General features: G+C 42.9%; 1 protein-coding gene across 1 annotated transcript in view; it reads right to left on the reverse strand.

The window, feature by feature from the left end:
- N4BP1 (NEDD4 binding protein 1) overlaps window positions 1–3747 on the reverse strand; it is a 679137-nt gene extending 675390 nt beyond the window's left edge. Inside the window, exon 1 of the mRNA XM_044081613.1 lies at window positions 2945–3747. Coding sequence (XP_043937548.1) covers window positions 2945–3283 — 339 coding nt within the window. The 5' untranslated portion in view covers window positions 3284–3747. The remainder of the gene's footprint in view (window positions 1–2944) is intronic.
- Between the last annotated feature and the right edge of the window lie 9242 nt (window positions 3748–12989).

Below are 12989 nucleotides of genomic sequence, written 5' to 3' on the forward strand. Positions count from 1 at the left end.
TTACATTTGTTAACCAGGGAAGTCTGACTGGACACACACCAATTTTCAGGGGGGGCCCAGGGAGAAGCTACACATAACACTAAGAATGAATACATCCAAGAATACAAACAGGCATACATAAGCAATCATTAACAATTTCTAGGTAGTTGCAATAAATGATGCATGAAGAAAAGCTTGAGTTACCTTTTTTTTTTTTTTTACTAGAAGATTGCGCTTTCTGTTCAGAACTTTACATTAGTTAATAGGTCTACTGGCACTGTAGGCCTTAACATTGGAATAGTTGGATCAGGATAGATTCCTAGCAGCAGTGCAGAGTATGGATTAATCTGGGGAGTAGCAAGAGCAAAGCCAGTTATTTAAGTAATGGGTTTTGGCAAGCATGTTTTAATGACATTTGAAAGCATTTTATCTCTACGAGCCCAAAAGAGGCATCCTACCTATGCGGCTGTTAATCAAATGCCATTTCACCGTCATCTAGTATGACTTATTCATGTATATTAAAACACACAAATGAAGTTGTATAAAAAATAAAAATAGCACCTGACACCTGCAACCCAAAAATCAATGGCAAGAACTGTACTTCTCCCAAAATGCTTTCTGGATCTATTACTTCCATTGCCTAAGCCCACTTTCACCAAATTAGGAATAGCACATGATCCACTACTAAATGTTTATGCCTATGACTTCAAATATTTTATATCTTTAAAATAATACTAATCTGAAAAGAATGACATACAACAGGAATGCTGGATTTGGTACTAGTGCACTAACAGACACACATTATTCTGAAACTGGCCTGCATGGACCTCAGAAATCACGAAACTTGCAACCACTTAACTATTGCCTTCAATTTCATACACAAACAACTATGTCCTGAACTAACATCTACTAAGCCAGCACCACCCAACAATGTATTTTTGTACATCAGTACAACAATAAATGCTTAACATCCCAATAAGAAATATCAGGAGGCATTACTTACACATGATGACCAGACATAAATCAATAGCAATTTTTCTGTCAATGACTCTACTACCCCCCCAACTAATATAATCTTTGTCTAGGATCTCACAATTTGCTAAAAAAAGGAATCAAGTTAACACTGTCCTAAACTTGGTGCTAAAACACTACACAATAACTAGTAATTACTCTGTTTGTGCAAGGCACACCATGGCCAAAACAAGTAAATCACTGCTCACTGAATGCAGCTAAACAAAAATGTATTTATTTATTTATATTTATTATTTGTTAAGCGGGTTAGTCCAGCTGAGCATTAGCTCGTTTTCAGTGTAGACCCAAGGAGAAAAGCTCCACAATCAGTATTAACATTTTACATAAAGTCAGCAAGAAAATTGCACTGGCAGCTAAAACAATTAGAGAAATAACATTTTACAATAAAGTTTAGCAGAAAACAGTTGGGTACAAATGTTAGAGATCAAACTGCTAAAAGCATTTACAACAAATCATACAGAAAAGCAGTAGAGCACAATGTCAGAATTTTTACAACAAAAACTTAGGTACAATGTCAATGTACGGAAAACAGTGTTCATTATTTCTAAGTAGTTGCATACAGTATAGATACAGATGGAGTAGTAAGGTAATGTAGAGGTTAAGCAACGAGACAGAGAGGTAGATGGATATTAAGACAGACAGTGGAAGAGAAAGGAGGGATGAGAGACAAGCTAGGGTTAGGTAGTTTCAGGGAGGATGACTACAATTTACCCCACCCATAAAAGTTTCTACCACATCTGATAATTACTTTTCTTGTTAAGTTTATAAAAATGCTAAACACTTCTGCTATCTCAGTAATCTGAGCTGTAAACAAAGAGTACAACATTTGTGACTTTTCTTTCCTTTTTAATGTACACCGTCTTATCTACATTCCTGAAAAAATACACAATGCCATAATAAAACTGACATCCCAACTACAACAGAAGAAATAATGCAATAATTATTACTAATTTAAATTACTGTATAATACTGGCATGCTTTCTGTACTGTTCTGGGTTAAGTCTTTAGTTAAGCCTTGTGAAGAAATGATCTTTCTCCTCAGTACTGTACTTACATACCTTGGAAGCTTCCTGAAACTGGGCCTGTCCCAGACAGACAAATCTGGTTAACAAACTAAGTAAATAATATAAAAATAAAATGAACTTCTGTGGCTTGGTCCACCTATAAATAAATGAATGAATAAACGAATGAATGATTTCTATAAATAAATTGTCTAAAGAAAGCTTGATCTCTATTGATAATCAAGAGAATACAAAATAAGAAGTAAATCACTGTGCAATTAATTAGAGAGAAAAGTACAATTAACAGTTTCAGCTTACTGTTGTCATCACTATGTTGGATATACATTATTTCCTCCTCAAAACAGTCAAGAGTTTCTACTGAGGCATGCCACTATGCTGTCACACGAAGATGCCGCATAAGGAAGTTAGGATTAGCTTCAAAACAGAAAGTAAAAGCAACAAGTGAGTAACAGCAGACCTCTTAGAGAAAGAAATATGGACAAAGCCATAAATAATGGGTGGACAAAAACCCAAAAATAGGATTTTTTTTTTTAAATACTGCTCTCAGAAATTTCAAAATATATAGCTTCTAAATGTAAAAAGTTGACAGCATAACAAAGTTTTGCATTGACGTGAATTTCCTGAAGATTATGAAATCTGAAACTCAGATATCTGTCAATGTTTTCTGACTTTAATCCTCAATGGTTTGCTAAAGGCTAGGAAGAAAAAATTTTAGGAGGTACAGACCAAAAATATGAGGAACAAATCTGGACAATTGACAAGTACACAGTCACAATATAACGAGCGGTATTGAAAGGAGACCTTTTATTTAATATAATACATCAAGTCCAGAAAAAAACACACAGAAAAACATTTACATATCTACTACTCTTTAAATACTACTGATTTCAAAACCATGACAATTGGAGTACCTTTGCCTTCTCAACAGCGACCTTTGCTCCATTTAATTGCACCCAAACGCGAGATAATTTGTCGTCTGATCCATCAAGGGAAAAACGAGAAAAATGTTGTTCCAAGCAAAATGTAACTTTGAATAGCCCTTCAATAATCTGTTTGCAGTCATGTAATTCCTTACTCTTCTCACAAGGTACTGTAAATTCGTCAACAACCAGGGCTGACGAGCTGCTGCCAGTGCAATTACATATAGAAAAAAACTTCGACTCCTCTGACAGCAGCGCTGTATTTGCTTTTGACATGTTAAGTTTTCTACATTCCTTTACAGGTAGCATGTCCAAAGCCTTGGTTTTCATGTCCCCAAACCAACGACCCAACAGGAAAGTGATATGTAACCCTAAACCTTTCCACTACAAACACTTGGACACTCATGTTCAAAATGAATTTGGAAAGTCCCTTTTGTTCGCGTCATTACCTCCGCGACGCTTTGGGGCATTCCGCGTTTCACGGGTTTCTAATGAAATAGAATAGGTCTGTGAGATTTTAGGCCGTTTGGCGTAGTTGTTACTTGCACTACCGTATTGGAAGTATCCGTCTTAACTTCACTGCAATAATTTTGTGCCGAGACGCAGACCCAAAACTAGGGACACTGTTTAATTATTGTTCTTACAAACTTAGTTGATAGAATAGCAGGGTTTTGTATTAACTTAAATCTTCTGAACGATATGAAGTCTTAAAATCAATTATCTGCCATTATTATTTTTTTCTGGCTTCGGTCTTCAGTGATTTGCCAGAAAAAATCACACGGCTTACTAAGATAGCTGCTTAGCATTGGAAATCAGGAAACTGCTTCAAAATTTAAAAAACAATTAAGTCATCATACAGCGTTTAAAAAATTCGTCGCCATATTAGGAATGGCAATACCCGGAAGCAGCCAGCTTAACTGTTAAAAGAGTTTCGGGATTTTCTTTTCATGTGTTCGGAACTAATCTACTGTGTAGTTTATTTTAATGGATAAATACTTTGTAAACGTGGCAACAGTTCTGCCTTAAAATACAGCTTTAGCAAATGGACGTATTCGTAGGGGATGCAGGCCACGTTGTCACTCCTTAAACTAGGATCAGGAGCAGTAAAGAGTTGCGTTTAGTCTTGTCAACGTCACTTTTGCCTTCCTTTAATTACTCCAGCTTCGCGATCGTTTTCATAACTGATAAGGGATGGGCGAAAAGGGCATTTTTTAGCTGAATACTGCCATAACATAACAGAAGCATATTTTTAGGACGAGATGTAGTTGGTATAAAATCCGACTTAAATTTGGATTAGTTGCATCGAAATTTCATAGAAAATTACAAATAAAGCTTCTGTTGCACCTGCATGCACTGGTATATGATTCAGCGCCAAGTCAGAGAAACGCTGAAACACTCCTGGTGTTGCCACACAAGTAAAAATAAGAAGTTGTGTACCTACCATAACGTTCCATGTTAGTTTTCTTCTCGCCTTCTTTCTTACTGCTTGGGTTCGAAGCCGATCCTCTGCCATCTTCTAAAGCTTGAGAGCTATTTACTGGCTCGAGGCCTCCCCATATCCCACAATGCCTGGCGCTAGATCCCCAGCTCTCGTTTGGTAGACCTAACTACAGACAAATATAAGGACTCCTGTCCTAACAGCATATGCTTAGCTTACAGAGCTAAAAGGTTGAGGGAACAAACCAGATAAGACCCAGCCAGCTAAAAAGGGCTCAGAGGGCAACTCTTCTCGGTCTATTAGGACAGGGGGACAGAGGGTGGGACGCAAGAAAGAAGGCGAGAAGAAGACAACTAACATGGAACGTTATGGTAGATACATAACTTCTTAATGTTAAGTTGTCTATCTCGCCTTCATTCTTGCTGGTTGGGACAGCGTCCCTAGCACCTCAGTCCTGGGTGGCTCATCGGAACAGACTCTTCAGCACAGTGGAACCAAAATCTGCTCTGCTCCTAGAAGCCACATCCAACTTATAATGAGAAATCAATGTATGGGGAGTGGCCCATGTAGCTGCCGCACAAATGGCTTCCATTGGTAATCTTGCCTGAAAAGCTACAGAAGTAGCTAAAGCCCTAGTAGAGTGGCCTTTTGGTTTAGTAGGGAGCTGTTTGTTCCTCAATTGATAAATCAAAGTAATAATAGAAGTCAACCACCTAGATAGAATTACTTTAGACACTGGTAGACCTTGTTTACCTTCAGCATAGGACAGGAAGAGCTGATCTGATTTTCTAATTGTTTAGTCCTATGCAAGTAGAAACGTAATTGTCTATGAACATCCAACTGATATAATTTATGTTCAGCTTTGTTGGAATAATTTGGGAAGAAGACCGGAAGATCAATGGACTGATTCAGATTACTCTCAGAAGGTACCTTAGGAAGGAAGGAGGGATTAGTCCTGAGCGAAACTCTGTCATTATGGAAAACTAAATAAGGAGGGTGAACACAAAGGGCCTGGAGTTCGGAAACTCTTCTAGCTGAGGTAATTGCCACAAGAAAGAGGGTTTTCCAAGAAAGAAACTTTAAGGAACATGAAGCTGCGGGGTTCAAAGGGGGGCAATATTAGGGAAGCTAAGATCAAATTAAGATCCCACGGAGGCGGGGGATCTCTTCCTGGGGGCCTGAGCAAAGTAGTCCCTGTAAGAAAGGCTTTGCAAAGCTTATGGGACATGATACTAGTTTCAGAGGGCAACTAACTTCTCGGCTCCTATATTAGGACAGGGGGACAGAGGGTGGGATCGCCAAGAAAGTTAGCATGGAGAAGAAGACAACTAACATGGAACGTTATGGTAGATACATAACTTCTTAATGTTAAGTTGTCTATCTCGCTAACTTCATTCTTGCTGGTTGGGATTATCTTGTGTCCTGGGTGGCTCATCCCGGAACAGACTCCTTTCAGCACAGTGGAACCAAAATCTGCTCTGCTCCTAGAAGCCACATCCAACTTATACGAGAGAAATCAATGTATGGGAGTGGCCCATGTAGCTGCCGCGACAAATGGCTTCCATTGGTAATCTTGCCTGAAAAGCTAAGAGAAGTAGCTAAAGCCTAGTAGAGTGGCCTTTGGTTTAGTAGGGAGCTGTTTGTTCCTCAATTGAGAAATCAAAGTAATAATAGAAGTCAACCACCTAGATAGAATTACTTTAGACACTGGTAGACCTTGTTTACCTTCAGCATAGGGACAGGAAGAGCTGAGTCTGATTTTCTAATTGTTTAGTCCTATGCAAGTAGAAACGTAATTGTCTATGAACATCCAACTGATATAATTTATGTTCAGCTTTGTTGGAATAATTTGGGAAGAAGACCGGAAGATCAATGGACTGATTCAGATTACTCTCAGAAGGTACCTTAGGGAAGGAAGGAGGATTAGTCCCTGGCCCGAAACTCTGTCATTATGGAAAACTAAATAAGGAGGGTGAACACAAAGGGCCTGGAGTTCGGAAACTCTTCTAGCTGGGAGGTAATTGCCACAAGAAAGAGGGTTTTCAAGAGAAGAAACTTTAAGGAACTTGTAAGGCTGTGGGTTCAAAGGGGGGCAATATTAGGGAAGCTAAGATCAAATTAAGATCCCACGGAGGCGGGGGATCTCTTCCTGGGGGCCTGAGCAAAGTAGTCCCTGTAAGAAAGGCTTTGCAAAGCTTATGGGACATGATACTAGTTTCAGATAGGCCTGTATGAAAATTTGAAATTGCGGCTAACTGAACTCTAATGGTGTTAGAAGAGGATCCAGCCTGAAAAAGTTCCGCTAAAAAATCTAAAACGTGGTGGACTGGGGCTGAAAAGGGATCTATGTTTTTAGACTCTGCCCAGCAAGAGAAACATTTCCACTTACTAGCATAAGTTTTCCTGGTGATAGATTTGTGCGAAGATAAGATGATTTCACGCACCAATTGGGAAATGTCCGGAAGCCTGGCTAAGGTTGGAAGTGGAGCAACCAAGCAGTGAGGTTGAGAGACTGAAGGGATTGGTGCAGCCCGCCCGACTGATGGATCAGGAGGTCTGGTATTGGGTCCAGGGCTGCTCCAGGAGGTGATGATACAGGAACAGAAACCAAATTTGTCGAGACCAGTAGGGGGCAATGAGGATCATCTTGCATCCCAGTGTGGTAGCTTTCTGTATTAGTTTGGGAATCAGGGGAAATGGGGGGAATGCATAAATAAGTCCCTGAGGTGTCGTGGGATTAGAGCATCTCTGGGAGGGTATCCAGGAAGAGGGAGGAGAGAAAGAAACTGTCGCACTTGCTGTTGAAGGGGGTGTGGCAAAAGGTCGTAAGCAAGGCTGGCCCCATTTGCGGGAGAAGATTTGCTCCGCCACTGTCTGATTGAGAGACCACTTGCCGTGAGGGCATGAGAATTGCTCTGCTCAGCCTGTCCGCTATAACGTTGGACTTCCCAGGGATGTGCGTTGCTATCAGAAACCGCTGGGAAGCGATTGCCCATTGCCAGAGTCTGAGTGCTTCTCGACATAGGGGGTAGGACTTGGTTCCACCCTGCTTGTTGATGTACCACACTATCGACATATTGTCTGTCTGAATCGCAATGGTCCCGGTGGGAAGAGAGTTCTGAAGAGTTTGCAATGCTAAAAGCACAGCTCTCATCTCCAAGACATTGATATGCAGATGGTACTCGTGGGGTTGCCAGGTGCATTGGACTGTTCTGCCCTGAAAGTGTCCCCCAACCCGATCAGGGAGGCATCCGTGGTCATCGTGGCTACTGGAGGAGGAAGAACAAATGGTCTGCCCTGGGGTACTGAAGGGAAACCATCCACCAAGCAAGCTGGTCTTTGCATGTCTGTGTAATCAAAATCATGTAAGACATTGGAAGTTGTAGAAATGACCATTGGGTGAAAAGCAACCACTGAAGAATCCTCATATGAAAACGAGCCAGGGGAACTAGTATGATCGCTGCTGCCATAAGACCCAATGTCTTCAGGACGAATCTGGCCTGAATTTTCTTGCATCCTAATAACACCTGTACATGTCGGCGAATATCTAATACTCTGTGTAACAGAAGTCTTGCTGACATGTCTTTTGTACTTAAACTTGCGCCTATAAAGGTTATAGACTGACAAGGCGACAATGCAGACTTTTCTAAATTTATTGTGATACCTAGCTTGGAGCAAGTTTGGATGGTGTAGTTCCTGGCTCGTAGCAGCTGATGTCTGGTGGTAGCAGTAAGGAGCCAGTCGTCTAGATAGGGAAACACCTGGAATCCTTGCCGTCTCAGGTGAGAGGTAACTACTGCCATACATTTGGTGAACACCCTGTGGGCTGTGGTGAGACCAAAGGGCAGAGCTCGGAACTGGTAATGACTGGCTCCCAGCTGGAAGCGGAGGAATCTTCTGGAGTGCCGGTCCATTTTGATATGGTAGTACGCATCTTGAAGATCTATGGAGCACATCCAATTGTCCTGATCCAAAAATGGGTAGAATGGACTGAAGCATGACCATCTGGAACTTCGTTCTTTGTACAGACCTGTTTAGTCTGCTGAGATCCAAAATGGGTCACCAGTCCCGTCTTTTTTGGTACCAAAAAGAACCTTGAGTAAATTCCGGATCCTTGCTGGTCTGCTGGGACTCGTTGGATGGCTCTTTTTTGTAGCAGTTTTGAGATCTCTTGTACTGCTTGTTCCCTTAGACTGGGTGGAACATCTGGAAGGGATTTGTTTGACCTTAAGGAGGTATGATCGAAGGGAATTCTGTAACCTCCGGATATGATAGACTGTACCTATTTGTCTTGAGTTATGTCTTGCCAGGCTTTTGGGTACAGCGATAATCTTCCCCCGACTGCCTCCAAAGGCGGGCAGCCCTTCAGGGATGCTGGAAGGGCTTGTCAGAGAAGGAATCTCTACTGCCCTGATTTTGCAGGCCCCCTCTGCCTCGAGGGTGGTGTCTATTGTTCCCTCCTTTGCCCCTGGAGGGAAACTCTCCACGTGTGTCAGGCACGGCTCCCTGGAGTTTCTGGAACCACATTTTGCCACTTTTCTGACCTTTGGGGGATGGTCTAAAAGGAGTGGAAAAACGGACTCCCACAGCAGAGAGAGTCTTGCCTTCCTGCTCACACCTGGTAAGGGTATCCTTCACCTGTGGTCCAAAAAGAGCAGAACCATCAAAAGGGGTATTGGTGAAAGAGCCTTAAAGGGTCATAAAGTTACATAACCGCATCCAAGTGTCCCTTCTCAAGGCCACACCTGTGCCTGCGGCTCTACTCGCCCCATCGGCCGCATAAGAAATGAGCCACATGGAGGAGTTCACTATCGAATTAAGAGTAAGCCAGCTGGGAGGTAATCTTATCCTGGACCCCGCAGCTGATGGATCTTGAAGGGTATCTCCTAGCTCCTTAAGGAGATCCCTTTGGCGATGTAAAATGGCACAAATAGTTCAGCGACCGCATGGAAAAGGTCACTGAGGAAAACACCCACTTCCCGTATCTGTCCATCGTCCTAGATTCCTTATTAGGGGGATGGACAGACGAAGAAGTCTCAGCCAACTCCTTTTTCGTGGCCGCTGCTACCACCATAGCATCAACAGGGACACCCTTTGTCAAAAAGTGTCTTGTGGTGCTGAGATGAATTTCGTGAGCCTTCAGGGAGTTGGTTCCACTGTGTCTGGGGCTGACCATGCCTTTCGAGCCACCACTGCTATCAGTGGATCGAAAGGTGGAGACATCCAGGAGGTGGAGGGGTGTGAACCAAACGCGTCCAGATATACTGACTCATCCTCAGAAGGGAAGTCAACATGCTTCCTCTTACATTTCCTCTTTCGAGGGGGCTCCTCTGAATGATCAGGGGAAGCCTCGGAAGAGGAGGATGCGCCCACTGGGGCGACCTGGAGTGCTTGTTCTCCTCGCTTGGGGTCTGGAGGAGGGGCAGAGGCAGGCCTTGGCACCATGGGGAGGAGCGAAGAGGCTGATTGTGGGGCTGACTGAGGGGGCCAGCACACTCCTCATGACCTCGAAGGCACCCTTCCTGGCAGAGAAGAAGGCTCAGGCTCTGAAGAGATTGGAACCCTCCCCGGCACCGAGAGGGATGGCTCCGAGGCCGATGTAGGAGCCAAGCTCACCTGCGCCGAAGCTCTGAGAGGGAGAAAGGGGTTGGACAAGGGTCCGATGCCACTCACCCCCCTCGGAACCGACGAGGGAGTCTCGGCGTCCAGATCCCTCCAAGGACGGTGCCATGGAAGTGATCGGAGCTGAAGGAACCGAAAAGGTAGGTATTGGCTCCGATGGTTCCACGATCCGAACCCCACTAGCTCTGGCTCCGAACTCAAGGGGTGAGTCGAAGGAGGAACTACTGTAGAGATGGGCAGAGCCGAACCCTGATGTGGGGGGCAGGATAGCATTTTAGCCAGGGTCTGCGATTTCAGAATTCTGCTTACCACTCTCTCCAAGTCATGGTCAGACAGTCTCAAAGACCGAGATCGGTGACTTCGCTCCGACTGTAACAGTGGCGACACTGGAGCCGAGCGAATCGACTCTAGGGATGGGGACCTAGAACGCTTTTGGCTCCCTGAAGGTTCCGACACCAGGGTCGGAGCCGACTGAGAGGCAGGTACTTCGGTCCCTGCCGGAACCGAAGTCAAAGCAGACGCCACACCTGGCGATGCCTCCGAGTTGGGAGCCGATGGCTTCGATGGCTTGGAGGGTTTCCCTGGCTGAGTCTTAGCAGGTGATCCTTCAGGTTTTAGTAATCCTCTAAGGATTAACTTATTCCTATGCTCCTGCAGGACTCTTGGACTAAAGGCGTGACACACCGTACAAGAGTCCTGCAGGTGTAGGGCGCCCAAGCAGTAGACACAAGAAGTGTGACCATCTGTCAGAGACATTTTCTGACAGCATGAGTCACACTTCTTGAATCCCGATACCTTAGTATATTTGGACATCCTGTAACAAGAAAAATCACAGGAAAAAAAGGCCATCAGTTCAACAGTAGGTAACAAGTAAAAAGAACCATACACAGAAATAAAACCAGTTACCGCACCTTACACACAGGCACACTATAACTATAATATATATATATATATATATATATATATACTAGAAAAAGTAAAGTACTACAACTATTTCTACCTGAAAACTATTATAACAAGAACTAAACGCTAACTATTTATATGAAAAAAATTTATATAAAACCTATCAAAAGACAAAAATACGACCTGAGCCAGCAAAAGCAACCTCGTAGCAGAAGTGGCAAACGAGATCTGGGGATCTAGCGCCAGGCATTGTGGGATATTGGGAGGCCTCGAGCCAGTAAATAGCTCTCAAGCTTTAGAAGATGGCCGAGTCGGAGCCGAGGATCGGCTCTGAACCCAACCAGCAAAAATGAAGGCGAGATAGACAACTTAACATCATCACTTCACTCAGACTTTAAAATGCTCTTCTGTGGTGACTGCTAATTGCTGTTAATGCATATAGTGTGTATGACTACTTTATTTTTATTTGACATTTGTTAACGGGTTGGTGGTGAGTCAGAAACCTATTTTCAGTGGAACCAGGAGAAAAGCTCCAGAGTATTTATTTTAGCATGAATAAATTCCCGTACAATTACAATAATCTAATCTTAAGTAAAACAAATTAGAGTGAAATATTATTACATCAAGGAAATATACAGAAACAAAAAGGGTTGAGCACCAAAAACTACAATTTCAAGAAAATAAAATACAATTGTCAGGAAGTGACATCATTGACGATGTATAGTAATGTAATTTACAGCTGATGGCTAGGAGCAGCAAAGGACTAGAGCTTAATAGTAAAAAGTGCTTAAATGCTTGTTAAGAACATTTCAGATGTCATAATGTTACTTACCAAGCATGCCTTTCCACCAGTTAAGAGCATAATCATGGTGATTTGTGTCCCAGAGACTCCCCCATTCATGGAATAGACTCCCTATCTACATCAAGCAGAGTATCTCTTTACCCATTTTTAAGTGCAACCTGGATAACTGGATGGGAAACAGAAAGTATACCCCTGGGATTCCACCTGTGGCCCTGTTGGACAGGGGCATTGGAGTGATGATTTGTCTAAACATGGTCCTAAACTCTTGGATTGGCTTATAAGGGCCTCAAGGCCATTAGCCTAAGTAACCTCATATAATCCTATACACAATGTCATTTTGATTTTTCAAAGATAAGATATAAAATATGTCTAGACCCTGGCTGGATTTTGCCCATAGTTAAACCTCAGAGGTATGCAAAAAGGGCACTATAGCTTGTTGGGGACACAGTCTGGTAGTAACAGGCTGTAATATATGATTATGATGTTTTCCTTTTTCTCACAGTCACACATCAGAAGTCTATATAGGTGGTTAACTTTGGGGAGCAGGGGTGAATATACATCCAAAGATCAGCAAGTTAAAATAATTTTGCTATGTGTGTAACAGCAAGGCGACCCGCGGTGGTGCAGCAGTTAGTGTTGCCGCCTCACAACAAGAGGTTCTCTGGTTCAATCCTACGGCTGAGGTGCCTTCTGTCGAGTCTGCATTTCTTCCCTGTGGTCACGTGGGTTTCCTCCAGGTGCTCCAGTTTCCTCCCACATCCCAAAAACATGCTGTAGGTGGATTGGAACAAAATTGGCCCTAGGCGTGTGTGTGTGCCTTCCATGGTAGGTTGGGCACCAGGCTGGCAACTCGACATTAAAACTCCACTGCCAGTCATAGGGGACATGTGATCTGCTGTAGCGAACTCTAACCGGGAAAAAGCCAAAAGAAGAAGTGTAACAGCAGCAACTCAAAATATATGACTGCGGCCAGTTATTCATTCACTTTCATTCCGATCTAACATCAGAGGGGTACACTATAGGTGACTGTCTTTTTCATTTGACGGGAAAAACACTTTCTAAGGTATGATTCATGTATCTTTGCAGAATTTATCTTCTCTGTTTATTAGGAACTACTTTTTTGTCAACTTTGATCATTAAGCCTTGGGCACAAGACTAAATTTATGAATTTAGTCATGATTTTTGTCAAGGCCATAATTCTAACAAAGGTTGGTAGAAACACTCAAAAATGTACCTGACAGCATGTAGTACACCACAGCTTCTGAGGCCAA

This window comes from Protopterus annectens, chromosome 8.part1 (assembly GCF_019279795.1).
Source record: "Protopterus annectens isolate FY-2018-M chromosome 8.part1, PAN1.0, whole genome shotgun sequence".
NCBI lineage: Eukaryota > Metazoa > Chordata > Ceratodontiformes > Protopteridae > Protopterus > Protopterus annectens.